Raw genomic sequence first — 20,189 nt, forward strand, 5'->3', positions numbered from 1 at the left:
TGTGAATTTTGCCTTCGTCTGGTTGATATCAGTTCAGTACTTTATCAGAATGTTTCCCTTACACTGTAATTTTTTTTATTTTGAGGAAGGTTACAGAGACTACCTTGTGTTCTTGTTTAACTCCCTAATAAAACTTTTTGACCTGATCTGTGTAATCGAACCAACTTTTTATTACTGTATTTACACCAGGGTAGTCCATCTGTTTTTCTAGATATCTACCCACCTCTAGGTCTGCTAATTTTAAGTGTAAACCATCAAGAGTATAGATATCCAGGAAAAGAGAACAGTTTAGTAAATGATTCTAAAACCATTACAAAAGTACAATACTGATGATTATATGCTAGATAAAACAGGCACAAGTATGGTCTCTCACACAGGTTTATTGTTGCCCCCACAAACTTCCCTTATTTATATGATATATATGTTTGTTTGTAAGCCCAACTCTTTCAACAACAATTCTGAATGCTCTGTAGGTTTTCACACTTCCGGGAACCACAAAGTCTGACAACAGGGAAGGCGCCAGTCCTTCCCAGCTCAAATGTGTGCTTACTGCATGCTGTGTTGCATGGCGACGTCTCCTCGAAGTTGTAGCAGCTCAGCTGTTATTGGTGGCACTTCAGGGAGTCTTGGGTCATCTGATCTCAGGATCATACTTCTTGGTGGCCCCAATTGAGAGCCCAGTCTTCTCAACACTGCTCTCTGAAGTTCTGGGATTTCGGTGTATTTTTCAATGTGTAGACACTTCACCTTCAAGACTTGTTATTGTAGTTTCTCCTTCAGCTGAAAGATGGAATACGATTTAAAATGTTGTACAACAGCTGACTGAAGACAGGGCATTCAGATCAAGAACTTAGCTTTTCAGCGGAAAACAAATCGAATATAATCCCTTCAACTTTCTTAGTTCTCTCCACTGTGTGAACACAAATCCAAGGTTTATTCTCGTCTTGGCCCGCTCTCTATCGCTTTCCCTTTTTGCCTGTCTGCTCTCAAAATGCGTCTGTTTCTTTGGCTTAGATGGAATAATATTTTCTGCTGGGTCAGGTCTTATGCCCCTCACGTCTGCCATGTCTGTAAGCTAGCTATTTCCTCTAGCTATTAGCCAAGTGCTGGCCGTGGGCTCAGCTAGCTAGCTATCACACTGCCTCCTCACCGACGGAAAACACGTCACTCATTGTGTGCTCCCCAAAATCTGGCTGGAAAATCCGACCAGACAGGGAAAATGAAAACCAATGAATGCAGTGGTTCTCCTTAGGAAGGCTAGAGGCACAATATTGTTACTGTTGCATCACATTGGATGACCACTATAAAAACAAATACAAAAAGTGACATATTGCTGCTTTAAAACACTTGGTGGTTTATATGTCTGAAGTGAGACACGTACAGCTGCACATGCATTCATCCTTGTGTGGTGGTCAATGTTATTGTGCAGAAGACACTGAAGCAGTTCCTTCTGGGAACCCTCAATCTTTCACCCCTGTACATATTCTGAGAAAGGGGTGAGGAAATTGTATAAATATTGTCTAATCAATGGGAAATGTCTTTGGGGAGATGTCCCCCTTGGGGGTCAATGACCTCCTTGAGTCCCCTTGAAGAACTTTGCTCTCTCGTTTTGTTCTCTCCAATTGTTGAGTTAACTGGTTCCCGCACTCCACACACACATGCTGATAAGACCAGATAAGGCAAATGATCTGAGAACAGTGTAGGATCATGTTAGTGAGTTACTGTCGAGTATTTGTTTCATTCCCGGGTGGGGTTTAGACTGTAGAGAGTCTAAGTTAAATGGGGTTGGCGGGGTTGGTTGGTCGGTCAATCTTATGGGTCAAAAGACATCCTGCTTTCCTTCAAGCCTTTCAGTTCCACGCCATGGGGGGTTAGTAGAGCAATCACTGGTGCCCCTGCTGTTGAATGAGACAAAGGGCTGTGCAGCTTTACACACACACACACACACACTCTTTGACACGCACATACACACTTTCTCTCTCTCTCTCTCTGACTCACTTACTCAGCAACTGTACATGCTACAGCAGAGCAGAGATACAGAGTGCAGCATTTGAATTTCAGACTGTGGAGCTACCTTGAAGACAAACATTTAGGGGTTCTCTTTGTATCTCTTTTGTTTGGCCTTCCATAGACCCTCCATCTTTGAGGTAAGATTTTGGTGGAGGATTTTTTCAGGGAAGAGAAGTCTTTGAATTCTAACTTGTGATGGAGAGAATGTGGGGTGGTGGGTAGGACAAGAAAGGAATAACTCCATTGACGTTGCTGTTGCTCATGATATCTAGGGACTCTTTTCAAAACATTTGTAAGCAAGGTTGACAATATGAATGCACAGAATAGCCTACAATAACATCTGTTATTGTAATTACACTGCCATAGTATCTCTGAATTGCCTATCTTTTTGATAATGAAAGGGGTACTGTGTACCTGTTTGTAAGCGGCTAGTAATCATGTCTCTACATTTAGTTTTCAATTCTGTTCACTGTACCAGGAAAAGGGTAAGAGGAACATTGAGATAGGCAGTGCACTTAGTTTCTCCAAAAGGCATTCATAACCTGACTTTAAAAATAACCTTTGACTTTAATATGACATTTTATGTTTGAAATTAATACCCATTTATTTTATGATATAAACCTTGATGACCTGACTTTTGGGTCATATTGTGTCTCATGGAACAAAGCATCAATAAAGTTCATAAGAACTGGATGAATCATGTTATCGCCCTAGTTTCGAGGAAGAGTAAAGCAACCTCAGAAAGCTGGTCACCAACGATAAACGGATCATTTTATGACTGAGAGTGACCGGTTGGAGGTCTAGTATTGAGTAGTTCTACAAGTAAGGCAATACTTACTCTGTTTAGGCTCTTTAGGTCCGAAGTCAACCCTGGTTGAGTCGGACTTGTTAGTGTTTAAGCTTTGAGGTGTCTGGGTCCTTATCCACTCTCCCTCTTCTGTTTTGACCCCCCCTGCAGGCACTCATGATGGCTTCCTGTATGGTGTCTATCCTCTTCCTGTTCCCTCTAATTGCAGCCATGTCAGCAGAAGAACCGCCAGGCTGCAAGATCCGGATCACTAACAGGGGGCTCGAAATGTGTAAGAAATTCACCCCAAAAAAACGCTCTTGTACATGTGATCTTAAATAGTTTTCAACAGTCTACATTGGTCCCAGACAGTCTTCAATGGTCAGTCTTAAACAAAGCAAGACATCATCTCTGCTGCATTGCCACTATCTGAATTTCTCTCTACCAAAGCAGTCATCCATTTAGCCCCTCTCAGTTGTCAGGATTGTCTGCTTAAGGTATTCACTAGGTAGTTCTAGACTCTAAACTCAACTCTTTCAACCTGCATTTCAGTGAAGTACGAGACACAGAAGTTTGTGGTTGAGGAACTGAGCAACATCACCATGCCAGAGATGAAGGGCAAAGAGGGCCACTTCCAGTACACCATCAAAGAGTAAGCCCTGGGATCCACCCAAGTTATTGCTCAGAAGTTTCTGCCATCGAATTGCTCCAGATCCCTTTCATTTGAGTGCCTACAAATATTGTGGTTAAACTCAAATATACTCATTAATAAAACAACTTTATCAATTGGAACCTTTAACATGTGGAAGGGGGATAAAGTATTATTATTACTATTATTAACCCTGATATATTGTGCAAGCAATTGATCAGCATTAAAAACTTTGTGGGTGGGGCCTTCCGAGTGGCGTAGCGGTCTAAGACACTGCATCGCAGTGCAAACTGCGTTGTTCCATATGCTGGTTCAATACCAGTGCCGGCAGCGACCGAGAGATCCATGAGGCGATGGTGGGCTTTTGGTTTCTCTCCCTCTAAAAACTGAAATAAATCATTCTAAATAACAAACTGGCTTTATTTAGAAATTAGTAAGAATGTCTCACCCCATGTTCAAGAACAGCCTTTTTTTTTACCATGTTCTTACAAAAAATGGTTTTACATTCTCTAGTACTGCCAATACTGAAGGCTATCAAATGCTTCTCAAAGATGCCCTCTGGTGGTTAAACTAGCACTAACTAGCATTAATTTTAACAATGGCTGACAATTAAATAATGTTCCATAGAATTCTGCGGCAGCCCACAAGGTGTGCTGCAGTATGACGCAACTTTTAAAGGAAGAACCACTGTACCATGGAACTGTGAGCAGAGTCTGAGTTGGGTGATTTGTCAAGAACCTGGATTTCTAAAAGATTACCTATAAAGTTTAGCAACTGGACATTCTCTTTTAAGGGATAAAGACGCTCTAGTCTAGTAAACCAGACAGATGGTTTAGCTCACTACATGAAGTGAGCTAAACCATCAGCCAAACTGACTTTGTCATCTTCTAGACATCTGGGTTCTTGGAAAATCAACCCATGTAAACCAATGTGGAGGGTATTGCTACCCACTCACTGTTTCTGTTTTGGCCAACTTCAACCAATTGGCAACCAGGCTACAGAATTTCTGCAACCAAAAGAGAACTTCTAGTACATTTCTAGTCAGATTTCTTGTGACTATCGAGTATCAGCCCAAGCACTGATCTGAGTCTCTTCCTTCCTGTGGGTCAGGGTGAAGATAAATGAGCTGAACCTGACCTATGCTGACCTGGCCTTCCAGCCTGGCCTAGGACTGCTCTTCAAGGTGCAGAACTCCTCCATCGCTCTCAGCTTCCAGAGACACATCTTATACTGGTTATTGTGAGTCCTCTTTACCCACTACGGTCTCTATTTCTAGCCTAGTGCATTTAAGTCACCCCTCTACCTCAGCTCACTCCTCTCCATAACCAATAGGAACCTGCTATTAGATATACGGTGCCATTAGAAAGAATTCACACCTCTTGACTTTTCCCACAGTTTGTTGGTTAAAGCCTGAATTTAAAATGGATTAAATTTAAAAATAAAATCTCAATCACACAGTACCCCATAATGTCAAAGTGGAGTTATGTTTTTAGAAATGTGTACAAATCAAAAATGAAAAGATGAAATGTCTTGAGTCAATAAGTATTCAACCCCTTTGTTATGGCAAGCCTAAATAAGTTAATTTGCTTACCAAGTCACATACTAAGTTGCATGGACTCACTCTGTGTGCAATAATAATGTTTAACATTATATTTTAATGACTACCTCATCTCTGTATCCATCACATACTATATCTGTAAGGTCCCTCAGTCGAGCAGGTAATTTCAAACATAGATTCAACCAAAGACCAGGGAGGTTTTTCAAAGCCTCACAATAAAGGGCACCTATTGGTAGATGGGTAAAAAATAAAAGGAAACATTGAATATCCCTTTGAGCATGGTGAAGTTATTAATTACACTTTGTATGGCGTGTCAATACACCTAGTTAGTACAAAGACACAGGTGTTCTGCCTAACTCAGTTGCCGTAGAGGAAGGAAACCACTTAGGTATTTCACCATGAGACCAATGGCTGTGATAGGAGAAAACTAAGGATGGATCAACAACATTGTAGTTACTCCACAATACTAACCTAATTGGCACAGTGAAAAGAAGGAAGCCTGTACAGCATACAAATATTCCAAATGCATCCTGTTTGCAACAAGTCACTTAAGTAATACTGCAAAAAATGTGGCAAAGCAATTCACTTTTTGTCCTAAATACAAAGTGTTATGTTTGGGGCAAATCCAATACAACATGTCACTGTGTACCACTCTCCATATTTTCAAGCAAAAACCTGGATCAGTCTGCTTTCCACTAGACACTTGGAGATAAATTCATCTTTCAGCAGGACACTAACCTAAAACACAAGGCCAAACCTACACTTAAGTTGCTTACCAAGAAGACAGTGTATGTGGCTGAGTTAGTTAAAAAAAAACTTAAATATACTTGAAAATCTATGGCAAGACCTGAAAATGGTTGTCTAGCAATGATCAACAACCAATTTGACAGAGCTTGAAGAGTTGTGAAAAGAATAATGGGCAAATGTTGCACAATCCAGGTGTGGAAAGCTCTTAGAGACTTACACAGAAAGACTAATCACTGCCATAGGTGCTTCAACAAAGTATTGACTCAGGGGTGTGAATACTTATGTAAATGAGATACTTCTGTATGTTTTCACTTTCTCATTATGGGGTATTATGTGTAAATGGGTGAGAAAAAAAACTACAATTTAATCCATTTGAATTCAGGCTGTAACATAACAAAATGTGGAATAAGTCAGAGGGTATGAAAACTTTCCAAAGGCACTGTATCACACTGGTCACTTCCCAAAGCGTGCACTTCCTTTGGCCGCCATTCATTTCAGTTTTTCCGCCGCCAACGATTGGAACAGGCTGCAAAAGATCTTAAAATTTGACACATTCGTCCCATCACACTTCTTCAAAAACATGAACTGAGCTGCTATCTGATCAACGTACCTGCTGATTATTAACTCTGCTGTGTTTCCTTGGACTTTTCTGCCCTAACCCATTGTGAATATTTCTGTATAGTGTATTTTATGTTTTGTCATATTGTGTGTTGTCCTGTTCACTGTTGCAATGTTATGCCTGTTGGCTATGTCGTTAATTTAATTGAGAATTGGTTCTCAATTTACTTATCTGGTTAAATAAAGGTTAAATAAATCAAATAAAATGTATCAAGAAAAGAATATGTTTGTATGCTAAATAATGCCTGTGTTTAAATACTCACAATGGTATCTTGTAGAGCCTTGAGGAGTCCAGTCATGCAGTGGTACGCTAGATTGATGACATCAAACTTCAAAGATGATGTCCAACGAGAGTGTATTGGAAGTTCAAACATTCTGATGCTACTTTATATGGTTGAGACTAGGACGTTGATGAGTCTGTATGATGCTGGTCTGAAAATATTTATTTTCTGTGGTCTCAAAGCTATGACACCGGAGCCATCAATGCCTCTGCAGAAGGTGTGAACATCCACACTGTCCTGCACACGACCAGAGATGAGTTGGGACGCCTCAAGATCTCCAACATCACCTGCGATGCCTCCATCGCCAAAATGAAAATTAAGTTCACTGGCACCTTGGGGTAAATCCTGTTGATATTCTTTTTAAAATACTTGAGCTGCTTTCTTGTCCAGGGACCACGTATCTGTCACGGTTTTCTGTATGTGAAAGAGAGTCAGACCAAAATGCAGCGTGGCTATTGCGATCCATGTTTAATGAAACAAAGTAAACACGAATCAAAAACAATAAACGTAACACGAAAACCGAAACAGCCTAATACTGGTGCAAAGTACCACAGAGACAGAACAAGGACAATCACCTACAAAACCCAACACCAAACAGGCTACCTAAATATGGTTCCCAATCAGAGACAATGACGAACACCTGCCTCTGATTGAGAACCATATCAGGCCAAACATAGAACTAGACAAACTAGACATGTAACATAGAATGCCCACTCAGATCACACCCTGACCAACCAAAACATAGAAACATACAAAGCAAACTATGGTCAGGGTGTGAAGGTATCAAGCGTCTCAGAGTAGGTGTACTGATCTAAGATCCTCCCTGTCTATAATAATCTTATTCATTATGATTTAAAAAACAAAACTGATCCTGAGTCAGGTCTCCCTTGACAAAGAGTTTTTTAAATGTTAATTCTGTGTGCAATGGAGACTAATTTCAGTATAATGTGACAATAAGCAATATTGGAGCATTTTTCAGCTTTTGCATTTTTTAACATGAGTGGGTGAAATTCAATAATTTACAACTCTGGTTTACTCATTTGCAGGAAGGTGTATGACTTCCTGGCAACTTTTTTGACTACAGGAATGCGCTTCCTTCTGAACCAGCAGGTGCTGACAGATCAGTTAATTTCATTCTAGAACACTGGTTACACTTACAACATATCAACACTTCTGATTAAATCTTCATTGGCTGAGCTGGCAAATCAGCCCACACCGTTCTGCTCTGAATGAACAGGGCAAGTAGGGGTAGACATAAAAGCAACTTTTTAACATACTGAATTATAATTTTTGGAAGAACATCTATTTCACTCATATTGTAATTAATTATAGGCTATATTTCATTGAAATATGGGGCACTGGACAGTTCCTTTAACATTTGTCTGTTCTTTTCATAGATCTGCCCTGTCATGAACCACGCTGGTTTGGTTCTAATCAACACTTTGTTGGAGACAATTCCAGGTAAGATAGTAATTTGGAAAATGCCTTGAGAGATTTGTTATATAACATAACTAACATTTAAAATAATTTAAAAAACTTTTCTGACCATAAGTTTTCCACACAGAAAATATAATTGTATTTTTTTAAATTTGGACCCATCCAGTGCGAATAGAAGTAGACAACTATGTGGGGATTGACTACTCCCTCCTCAGTGACCCCGTGGTGACTTCAAGGAGTCTTGACATGGATTTCAGGGTGAGTGAGATAGTCTAGCTTGCTGTCCATTAGTCTCATACCGTGTGTATATTATGTATGTATGTTTGGGTAACATATTATTTGAAAGCTACATACATAAGCACTTCATAACACATCCAGAAACATACATTATGCATTCACGACATACAACAGTGAGTTGCTATTTTTTGTTAAGTCACAGTAATGTCACTCATACTGCAAATATCAACATGCATAATGAAACTGCTTATAGATGATGATTGTTTTATGAAGCCTTTATGTAGTTACGCCTAAAATAAAGTGTTACTTATTTTTGTATCGCACTCTCATCTCTACAGTATTGTATCTTCCTCGCTCTTTACTGTGTCACACAGGGCATGTTCTTTGAGCTCGGGAACGAGAGCAACACCTTGGTGAACTCTGCCATCAACCCAATTGTGAGAGAGTACGACCGCATGGTGTACCTGGCTCTGTCCGAGTACTTCTTTGACAGTGGGTTGTACTCCTATTATAAAGCTGGCATATTCCAAATGAATATCGCCAACGAGCACGTAAGTATGAGGCCTGAGTCCCCCATTATGTCTTGCAACCATACTCTCTCCCCTGCATTTTAGCCTACACATGACATGACGCAAGTAATTCTTAGCTCCGAGGTGTAAATTATTCCATATTGTCTGTTATAGCCTTTAAGAATTGGTGTCTGCATCAGAGGTGCTACCAAACATGTTGACACAGATTTTAATAAGCAGCTGAGACATGCTTGGTTCTGCACCTCTTTACATAATGAGGTGATCTGCCCAATCATTAGGCTGAAGATACATACTAGTGAAAAAGGAGTCTGCATACTTAAATCAGATGCAATTTCTGAGTTGTTCTTTTTTTCACAGCATACCAATATTGTTCTAGTATTAGTATGACATGAATATAGTAATTTCTAATACAAGCAATTGAATACTATATGTTTTCAGATGCCAAAGGATCTGGAGATGCTCCTTAGGACAACATATTTTGGCATCATTATGATGATTGTGAGTATGTATGTCGGGACAAGACATTGAACTTCCACCTGACTGTGCTGCTGCTCCAGTTTCAACTGTTCTGCCTTATTATTATTCGACCATGCTGGTCATTTATGAACATTTGAACATCTTGGCCATGTTCTGTTATAATCTCCACCCGGCACAGCCAGAAGAGGACTGGCCACCCCACATAGCCTGGTTCCTCTCTAGGTTTCTTCCTAGGTATTGGCCTTTCTAGGGAGTTTTTCCTAGCCACCGTGCTTCTACACCTGCATTGCTTGCTGTTTGGGGTTTTAGGCTGGGTTTCTGTACAGCACTTTGAGATATCAGCTGATGTACGAAGGGCTATATAAATAAATTTGATTTGATTTGATTTGAATTCCACTTTTGCATTCCACTCACCCACTCCTGTGTGTGTGCGTCTCTCTCAGAACCCAGCCCTGGTGGAATACCCTATCTCCCTGCAACTGGAGTTGAACTCTGCCCCCAAGACAACCGTCAAGACCTCCGGGGTCACCGTGGCCATCACTGCCATCGTCACGGTGATGGTGCTACCGCCCGGCAAGGCGCCTGTTCAGCTCAGCAGCATGACCATGGTTAGAAAGAAGACGTCTTGTCTTCTCATGTTCTACATTTAATAGCTACTGATATTTATCAAAAAAGAACACCCATGAGAATAGTTGATAGTTAGGCTAAGGATTGGCTCTGTAGGAGCTGAGAAAGGAAGGAAACATATTGTTTCAAATGCCTTCTGCCTAATGCTTTCTTGGTGGCGATATATTGGTAAACAGTCTCATTGTGTGTACTTTTTAATTTAATTTGAGTGTTTTTTATTTGATCGGTATGTTTTTGCTCCTTTATATTATGTGTTTGTTGACTGAGGTTGGGGCCGCCAGGGGTATGTTTGGTATGGGTGTTGTTAAAAAAGATGGGAAAATTGTATTGTTTTTTAGCGGTTGTATTGCCTTTGACATGATCAAATAAAAAAGATTGTTCACAAAAAAAAGCTTTCTTCCTTTCACTGAGGTAATCACTGATCTGTAAGTCAGAGGATGGGTGAAAATGTGGTTTCCACCCATTGCTCTCACTAGTTTAACCATGTCAGATCAGTGATTTCCTCAAGGTAAGCAGGAAGGAAAAGTGTAGAGACCAGCGCACTGATAATGTTTATCTTTCTGTTCCTTGCAGGAGGCCAAATTCAATGCCAAGGTGTCCATGAAGGGCAAGAGACTGGCTGTTCACGCAGACTTGAGGAGGTAGGCATGCATGTACTCGCACACACACGCACTCATACATACACATACAAACACACCTCAACACATACACACACAATATCACAGTAGCATCACAGGCAAATTCATTAAGTGTATTCTGTTGTTATTGACAGGTTTAAAATCTACTCCAACCAGTCTGCTTTGGAATCACTGGCGGTAAGATTCTGCGCTCTCTCTCTCTCTCTCTCTCTCTCTCTCGCATTCTAACAATTATGACCCTATATAATTTCACTTGCACTACATTCAACCTAATGCCTTAACCCAAATCAAGACTAATAATGAAAACCAATGAAACAACACCTGTTTCCACAAGAGAAAAGTAAAGAAGCATAATGACAAATATTTAATTTCAAGTGGATTTATAAATTAGTTAATTCAGAGAACATTGCTTGATCTCCGTCCAGAATCAAAATGTGTATCTTTTGACCAGCATTTCCATGTCAGAATCATCCCGTTTTCATTTGGATAAACTTACGGATCCCTTTGGGGATCTCTTATGGCATATAGACCTACCCTTAAAGTGGTTCTGAGGAAAGCACATGTTCTCAGAGAACATTGAGGAATAAAACTCTTTGTAGGAATAATACAACTCAGAAATGAAACTTTGGACATCTGTGCAGCAGTCATAATCAGATGAAAAAAGGCCTTCCGGCATGTCAAGGTTTGTTTCTCTAGCTTGATAGGTGACATAGTTGGACCATGATTTAGTATTGGTCTGAAGAAAGATGTTATTTTCTTCATTAGCACACTACATAGCAGTGGTCTGCTGCATGGTTGTCTTCTCCTCCGGAATCCATAGGATGGCTGTATATTAAACAGGAACTTTACTGACCTCAACAGTTATGTTATACTCCTTGCATCAGAAATGGATCCAGCAGAATAGAAGAATAGAAGCCCTGACTGGTAGAATGAGGTTGTTCCACTGCCCCGGACTCATAAACCACAACAAATCAAATCAAATCAAATGTATTTATATAGCCCTTCGTACATCAGCTGATATCTCAAAGTGCTGTACAGAAACCCAGCCTAAAACCCCAAACAGCAAGCAATGCAGGTGTTGAAGCACGTTGGCTAGGAAAAACTCCCAAGAAAGGCCAAAACCTAGGAAGAAACCTAGAGAGGAACCAGGCTATGAGGGGTGGCCAGTCCTCTTCTGGCTGTGCCGGGTGGAGATTATAACAGAACATGGCCAAGATGTTCAAATGTTCATAAATGAATAGCATGGTCAAATAATAGGTCTGGGACAGGTAGCACGTCCGGTGAACAGGTCAGGATTCCATTGCCGCAGGCAGAACAGTTGAAACTGGAGCAGCAGCACGGCCAGGGGGACTGGGGACAGCAAGGAGTCATCATGCCAGGTAGTCCTGAGGCATGGTCCTAGGGCTCAGGTCCTCCTCCGAGAGAAAGAAAGAGACAAAGAGAGAGTTAGAGAGAGCATACTTAAATTCACACAGGACACCGGATAAGACAGGAGAAGTACTCCAGATATAACAAACTGACCCTAGCCCCCCGACACATGAACTACTGCAGCATAAATGGAGGCTGAGACAGGAGGCGTCAGGAGACACTGTGGCCCCATCTGATGATATGGCCAGACAGGCCCAAACAGGAAGGATATAACCCCATCCACTTTGCCAAAGCACAGCCCCCACACCACTAGAGGAATATCTTCAACCATCAACTTACCATCCTGAGACAAGGCCGAGTATAGCCCACAAAGATCTCCGCCACAGCACAACCCAAGGGGGGGCGCCAACCCAGACAGGAAGATCACATCAGTGACTCAACCCACTCAAGTGACGCACCCCTCCTAGGGACGGCATGAAAGAGCATCAGTAAGCCAGTGACTCAGCCCCTGTAATAGGGTTAGAGGCAGAGAATCCCAGTGGAAAGAGGGGAACCGGCCAGGCAGAGACAGCAAAGGGCGGTTCGTTGCTCCAGAGCCTTTCCGTTCACCTTCACACTCCTGGGCCAGACTACACTCAATCATATGACCCACTGAAGAGATGAGTCTTCAGTAAAGACTTAAAGGTTGAGACCGAGTTTGCGTCTCTCACATGGGTAGGCAGACCATTCCATAAAAATTGAGCTCTATAGGAGAAAGCCCTGCCTCCAGCTGTTTGCTTAGAAATTCTAGGGACAATTAGGAGGCCTGCGTCTTGTCACCGTAGCGTACGTGTAGGTATGTACGGCAGGACCAAATCAGGGAGATAGGTAGGAGAAAGCCCATGTAATGCTTTGTAGGTTAGCAGTAAAACCTTGAAATCAGCCCTTGCCTTGACAGGAAGCCAGTGTAGGGAGGCTAGCACTGGAGTAATATGATACATTTTTTTGGTTCTCGTCAGGATTCTAGCAGTCGTATTAAGCACTAACTGAAGTTTATTTAGTGCTTTATCTGGGTAGCCGGAAAGTAGAGCATTGCAGTAGTCTAACCTAGAAGTAACAAAAGCATGTATTAATTTTTCTGCATCATTTTTGGACAGAACATTTCTGATTTTTGCAATGTTACGTAGATGGAAAAAAGCTGTCCTTGAAACAGTCTTGATATGTTCGTCAAAAGAGAGATCAGTCTCTATATATAGATCAGTCTCTATATCAAAGGGAGTGTTTTCCCAACTGGTTTATAAAACTTAAAATTGTCAGCAGTGGTGTAAAGTACTTAAGTAGTACTTTAAAGTATTTTTACTTAAGTCATTTTTTTGTATAAGTACTTTACAATCACTACATTCCAGAAGAAAATAATGTACTTTTTACTCCATACATTTTTCCTCCCACCCGAAAGTACTTGTTACATTTTGAATGCTTACCAGGACAGGAAAATGGTCCTATTCACCACACACTTATTAAGTGAACACCCCTGGTCATCCCTACTACCTGATCTGGCAGATTCACTAAACACAAATGGTTCATTTGTAAATTATGTCTGAGTGTTGGAGTGTGCCCCTGGCTATCCGTAAATTTAAAAAACCAGTAAATCGTGCCGTCTGGTTTGCTTCATATAAAGGATTTTTTTTAAATACTTTCTTTTGATACTTAAGTACATTTTATCAATTACATTTACTTTTTTTTTTTACCTTTATTTAACCAGGTAGGCTAGTTGAGAACAAGTTCTCATTTGCAACTGCGACCTGGCCAAGATAAAGCGTAGCAATGGTATAAACAAAACAGCATACTTAAGTATATTTAAAAACAAATACTTTCACTTTTACTCAAGTAGTATTTTACTTTTAATTTCACTTTTACTTGAGTCATTTTCTATTAAGGTATCTTCACTTTTACTCAAGTATGACATTTGGGTACTTTTCCCACCACTGCTTGTCATTAACTGAATCAATAAAGCCAACCACTAAGAGATTAGAGTTTAGGAAAATGTATGTTACATATCAATGTGTAGCATAAGATATTTTTCTATCTATGAAAACACAGATATTGAAACAAACAATTCTAGAAATCACCCTGCAACAGAGCATGCTGGGAAATATGACAATGACACTCCCTACTTTTTCTGTTTCAATGGAAGTCAATTAACTAAGTAGCCCAGACTCAGCTGCTATCACATTGGTGTATATGGGAGAGCCACCCCTTAAGTAGACAGGAACTGACCATTCTTTTCAATGGTAAACAGCCTGAGTCTTCATTTAATCCCCCATCTTTGCTGTCTCTGGTTACTCTTAATGGAGTTAAAAGTACTCAGTCCCAATCAACTCCATGTATCAACATTAACTCCAGGCAGCATATCACTCTGTTGAGGGTTAAGATAACTCCAGTAATCAATTGAACTCTACATTTATTTACCCTGTGATGTCAACTCTCCTTGATTTACTGTGTAACTATGTCTATGGGTGATGTGGTAAATGGAATTTGACCAAAACAATGGAAATGCCACACACACATCCCCCCGTGGGCAGCCCGTGGGAGAAAGATTCAGAATCTTTTCATTGCTGCCCATAAAAATGTGTCTACATTTAGGCTATTGTTTGTGTATTTCACACAATATTGTGGTACAAATCCGAGTATATCCTTGAATAGTTATCAACCCCAGCACGTTGGTCTCGTGTGGCTCAGTTGGTAGATAATGGCGCTTGCAATGCCAGAGTTGTGGGTTTGTTTCCCACGGGGACTAGTACAAGAAAATGTTTGAACTCACTACTCTAAGTCGCTAGCTATGCTATCAGTTTAATTGAACTGGAGTTAGCATTTAGATTTGTTTTCTAATTCTGAAAAGGACAACTTCTAAATATTATGCAGTGAAAACAGACAAATATATCCAAATAAGATTTTAGTAATGACATTGTGGGCCTGTTAGAACACATAAATTATGGTGTATTTTACGAATATCCACTTGGTTAGATAAGATTATTTTAATGGCCACCAAAGACACCGTCGTTGCACTTTACCCCACGGTCTGTGTTCTATTGATCTCTGTAACATAGTGGCTTGCGAAAGTATTCACCCCCCTTGGCATTTTTCTTATTTTGTTGCCTTACAACCTGGAATTAAAATAGATTTTTGGGGGGTTTGTATCATTTGATTTACACAACATGCCTACCACCTTAAAGATGCAAAATAAAATAAAAAGTTAAAACAAAAAAGAGAAGTGAAATAAGACCAAAAAAATGACATTTGCGCATGCGTAACTATTCACCCCCCCCCCCCCCCCCAAGTCAAAACCTTGTAGAGTCACCTTTTGCTACATTTACAGCTGCAAGTCTCTTGGAGTATGTCTCTATAAGTTTGGCACATCTAGTCACTGGGATATTTGCCCATTCTTCAAGGCAAAGCTGATCCAGCTCCTTCAAGTCGGATGGGTTCCACTGGTGTACAGCAATCTTTAAGTCATACCACATTCTCAATTGGATTGAGGTCTGGGCTTTGACTAGGCCATTCCAATACATTTAAATGTTTCCCCTTAAATCACGCAAGTCTTGCTTTAGCAGTATGTTTAGGGTCATTGTCCTGCTGGAAGGTGAACCTCCCATCCCAGTCTCAAATCTCTGGAAGACTGAAACAGGTTTCCCTCAAGAATTTCCCTGTATTTAGCACCATCCATCATTCATTCAACTCTGATCAGTTTCCCAGTCCCTGCCGATGGAAAAACATCCCCACAGCGTGATGCTGCCACCACCATGCTTCACTGTGGTGTTCTCGGGGTGATGAGAGGTGTTGGGTTTGCACCAGAAATAGCATTTTCCTTGATGGCCAAAAAGCTCAATTGTAGTTTTATCTGACCAGAATACCTTCTTCCATATGTTTGGGGAATCTCTCACATGCCTTTTGATGAACACCAAATGTGTTTGCTTATTTTTTTTTCTGGCCACTCTTTCATAAAGCCCAGCTATGTGGAGTGTACGGCTTAAAGTGGTCCTATGGACAGATACTCCATCCTCCGCTGTGGAGCTTTGCAGCTCCTTCAGGGTTATCTTTGGTGTCTTTGCTGCCTCTCTGATTAATGCTTGCCTGGTCTGTGAGTTTTGGTGAGCAGCCCTCTCTTTGCATGTTTGTTGTGGTGCCATATTCTTTCAATTTTTTAATAATGGATTTAATGGTGCTCCATGGGATGTTCAAAGTTTCTGATATTTTTTTATAACCTAACCCTATAACCTAACCTAACCTAACTCTGTACTTCTCCTCAACTTTGTCCCTGACCTGTTTGGAGAGCTCCTTGGTCTTCATTGTGCCACTTGCTTGGTGGTGCCGCTTGCTTAGTGGTGTTGCAGACTCTGGGGCCTTTCAGAACAGGTGTATATATACTGAGATCATGTGACAGATCTTGTGACACTTAGATTGCACACAGGTGGACTTTATTTAACTAATTGTGACTTCTGAAGGTAATTGGTTGCACCAAATCTTATTTAGGGGCTTCATAGCACAGGAGGTGAATACATATGCACACACCACTTTTTCGTTTATTTTTTTGAAACAAGTCATTTTTTTGGGACTATTTTGTGTATGTCCATTACATGAAATGCAAATAAAAACCCATTTAAATTACAGGTTGTAATGCAACAAAATAGGAAAAATACCAAGGGGGTGAATCCTTTTGCAAGGCACTGTATGTATAGCTATGGGTTCAACACCTTTCTGAAGTCCTGTAAACATATGTTATTACATTAACAAAGACCTTTTTAATTTCACCTTTGAAAAACATTTTAAAAAATTCCCCTCATCTTTGTGATGAAGACATGAATTGACCAGGTGGATGACCTAATCTAAAAATACACGTTTGACAACCAACCTGTGAGAGAACCATCCACAGTACCATTAACTCTTACAGTAATATTTTACAGGTATGGGCTCCCGAGTGGCGCAGTGGTCTAAGGTTCTGCATCTCAGTGCTAGAGGCATCACTACAGAACCTGGTTTGTTTCCAGGCTGTATTACAAACGGCCGTGATTGGGAGTCCCATAGGGTGGCGCACAATTGGCCCGGGTAGGCCATCACTGTAAATAAGAATTTGTTCTTAACTGGCTTGCCTATTTAAATAAATAAAAATGTCTCTTTGTTCTGTCTCTATAGCTTATTCCCTTACAAGTCCCCCTCAAGACTATGCTGCAGATCTCAATAGTACCCATAATCAATAGTGAGTATCTTTTTAAAGCAGACCAGTTTAACCCCACAATAAATACTCAATGTACATAAAACATGTAACTCAGATAACAAAAACATATTTTTTCAAAATTGTTGACCCTATTTTTAATCCTTCATCCGTAATTCAATTTCAGACTGGACCAAGAGAGGCGTCGCTATCCCTCTCGCAGATGGTATGGACTTCATAGAGGAAGTGGTGGAGTATCATAACGTAAGTCTCAAGGCTTCTGTTACTTCTACTATGCGAGAACAACACATTTGATATACTAATCAAATTCTAGCTTGTTCAGTATTATCTGAGTGGCAATTGTCTAAAATTATTAATGACAATCATAACCTCCTACAACATCATCTTGACATCTTGGCCAATCAGCAGGGCACAACATCGAGGAATGTTCAGATAGAAATATTATGTAGAACACCTCTATGCCATATTGAAAAATGAATCACTTCAGCTCTATTCTTATTTCTATGCAGTACGTTACATAACTTTTGCCTTCTGAATGTGGCCCTGTTGATGAACCGCAGCTAAATCAGCTTCTCTCACCTTTCACTTGACCTTTCAGGGTTACCTCATCATTGGGGCAAACCTACATTTCAGGAAGGGCCTAAGGGAGATGATCGAGAGGAAAATCCAGGCTGATGCCGAGAACGCCATCTAAAGAGAATTATCCACCAGCAATAACCAAGGATAGATATCTTAGATAAACACCCATCCAATCCTGTGTTTCTATGTCCTCAAGGGCACATGCCTTATCTACAACATGGAGCAGACTCCTACTGTAACAATTTCACCAAACCATGCGGATTCAAAATCTTTTAAGAATCCAAAATAATAAGCTAGGCTGCAATCTGTCCAATATATATGAGAGCGAAATGGACAATACAAATCATGCTTATGTAGAAAGATCACCATAATAATACCACAACTTTAGTATTTTTTTCCTATTTATTGCTATTTTGAAAAGTGCTTTAAAGATACTTTTATAGTTGCCTAATTTTTTAATAGTCTATAGAGATAAATCATCAACATTCTTGCCTCAGAAGGGCACATACTGTATGTGAGTGTACAACTCAAAACAATACCTGACCTCGTGTCATAAGAATTGCCCATGGTCATGTCAATGCCCATGCTAATGTCAGGAATTAATTGTGTGCTCTCCACCATCCTTTTAAAAGTGACAATGCTTAACTGTATAATATATGCTAAACTTAAAACTAATTTCAAATGTGTTTCTACAAAAATAAATGCCTTCTTTACTTTACCATTAGTCAAATGGAGAGCTAGCGGGTGAGAAATAAAATGTACTATATGAGAAATGAAATGTTTAAGGAATGTTAACAAAAAAATGTAATTTTGTAAATATGGCTTCATACCTGCAAAGACTATTCAATGATTGAAAGGCTTTCCTTACATGTGTAACTAGGGCCTAACCGAACAACATTCAGTATGACAATGTGTTTAATAAATCAATCCCAAAATTCATAAACAGACAAAAACAACATTTTCTTGTAATCTCTGACAAATCATTCACCTGAATTATTGGTAAAGAACAGTTTTATTATAAAATCATGACAGAATCAATGTGAATACAGCTGAAGCATTGACACACTCCCTTTTTATCAAAGTGGTTCCAAGTATTAATTTCTGTGATGAGGCACATAACTGCAGTTTATTATTATATAATGTAATTACTGTACATCTAGAAGCATTTGTTCTTTCTCAAAACACAATGTCTGACAGTGAACAGATCCCTTTGAGTACATAGAATGCTATTTAAGGCAATTACTTAAGGCCAAATCCTAACTTCCACTTAAGTTGAATTTCCACGTAGTTATGCATTGATGTCAATGGGAGACAAACAACATTTTTTTTAACTTAAGAGCAAGTTAGGATTCACCCCATAGTGGATGAACCACACCATTGCCTTGTGTACCATCGAACACTGAATACATACAATCAAGAAATGCAAGAAGCTGAAATCAATGCGATGGTGAATGAAAAATCTTGATCGTATTTCTCCCATCTACAAATATCTAATCACACAATGGCCTTTATACTTAAATTTCATCTGGCAGGGTACAGCAGCATGTCTTATCACAGCATGATCAAACACCCAAAGCAGACGCCATACAGAACTCCAAGGCTAGGACAACAAAACACTATCCCTGGTCCCAGATCATTTGGTGCAGTACAGACAGCCAACTCCTATGGTTGACAAAATGGCATAAACAGATCTGGAATCAGGCTAACGAAATGCTTCAAATCAAATCAAATGTTATTGGTCACAACCACATGGTCAGCAGATGTTAATGTGAGCGTAGTGAAATGATTGTGCTTCTAGTTCCGACCGTGCAGTAATATCTAACAAGTAATCTAACAATTTCACAACAACTACCTTATACGCACACACGTGTAAAGCCATGAATAAAAAATATGTACATATAAATATATGGAAGACGATGGCCGTGCGGCATAGGCAAGATGCAGTAGATGGTATAGAGTACAGTATATACATATGAGATGAGTAATGTAGGGTATGTAAACATTATAAACATTATAAAGTGGCATTGTTTAAAGTGACTAGTGATACATTTATTACATCCAATTTTTTATTATTAAAGTGGCTAGAGTTTTGAGTCAGTATGTTGGCAGCAGCCAGTCAATGTTAGTGATGGCTGTTTAACAGTCTGATGGCCTTGTGATAGAAGCTGTTTTTCAGTCTCTCTGTCCCAGCTTTGATGCACCTGTACTGACCTCACCTTCTGGATGATAGCGGGGTGAGCAGGCTGTGGCTTGGGTGGTTGTTGTCCTTGATTATCTTTTTGGCCTTCCTGTGACATCGGGTGGTGTAGGTGTCCTGGAGGGCAGGTAGTTTATCCCTGGTGATGCGTTGTGCAGACCTCACTACCCTCTGGAGAGCCTTATGGTTGAGGGCGGAGCAGTTGCCGTACCAGGCGGTGATACAGCTCGAAAGGATCCT

General features: G+C 40.2%; 1 protein-coding gene across 2 annotated transcripts in view; it reads left to right on the top strand.

Annotated features, from left to right (window-relative positions):
- LOC109890990 (phospholipid transfer protein-like) overlaps positions 1 to 19,782 on the top strand; it is a 30,729-nt gene extending 10,947 nt beyond the window's left edge. Inside the window, exons 1-16 of one of the 2 annotated variants that reach the window (XM_031827133.1) lie at positions 1,965 to 2,147; positions 2,969 to 3,089; positions 3,350 to 3,449; positions 4,557 to 4,685; positions 6,833 to 6,988; positions 7,697 to 7,760; positions 8,048 to 8,111; positions 8,254 to 8,345; positions 8,699 to 8,875; positions 9,293 to 9,352; positions 9,775 to 9,939; positions 10,532 to 10,599; positions 10,731 to 10,773; positions 17,134 to 17,197; positions 17,340 to 17,416; positions 17,772 to 19,782. In XM_031827133.1, coding sequence (XP_031682993.1) covers positions 2,975 to 3,089; positions 3,350 to 3,449; positions 4,557 to 4,685; positions 6,833 to 6,988; positions 7,697 to 7,760; positions 8,048 to 8,111; positions 8,254 to 8,345; positions 8,699 to 8,875; positions 9,293 to 9,352; positions 9,775 to 9,939; positions 10,532 to 10,599; positions 10,731 to 10,773; positions 17,134 to 17,197; positions 17,340 to 17,416; positions 17,772 to 17,867 — 1,470 coding nt within the window. In that variant the 5' untranslated portion in view covers positions 1,965 to 2,147; positions 2,969 to 2,974 and the 3' untranslated portion in view covers positions 17,868 to 19,782. Of the gene's footprint in view, positions 1 to 1,964; positions 2,148 to 2,968; positions 3,090 to 3,349; positions 3,450 to 4,556; positions 4,686 to 6,832; positions 6,989 to 7,696; positions 7,761 to 8,047; positions 8,112 to 8,253; positions 8,346 to 8,698; positions 8,876 to 9,292; positions 9,353 to 9,774; positions 9,940 to 10,531; positions 10,600 to 10,730; positions 10,774 to 17,133; positions 17,198 to 17,339; positions 17,417 to 17,771 lie in introns of those variants that run through there. The other variant, XM_031827126.1, reaches the window with a different exon arrangement.
- Positions 19,783 to 20,189: the final 407 nt, after the last annotated feature.

Source organism: Oncorhynchus kisutch, linkage group LG1, assembly GCF_002021735.2.
Source record: "Oncorhynchus kisutch isolate 150728-3 linkage group LG1, Okis_V2, whole genome shotgun sequence".
Lineage (NCBI taxonomy): Eukaryota > Metazoa > Chordata > Actinopteri > Salmoniformes > Salmonidae > Oncorhynchus > Oncorhynchus kisutch.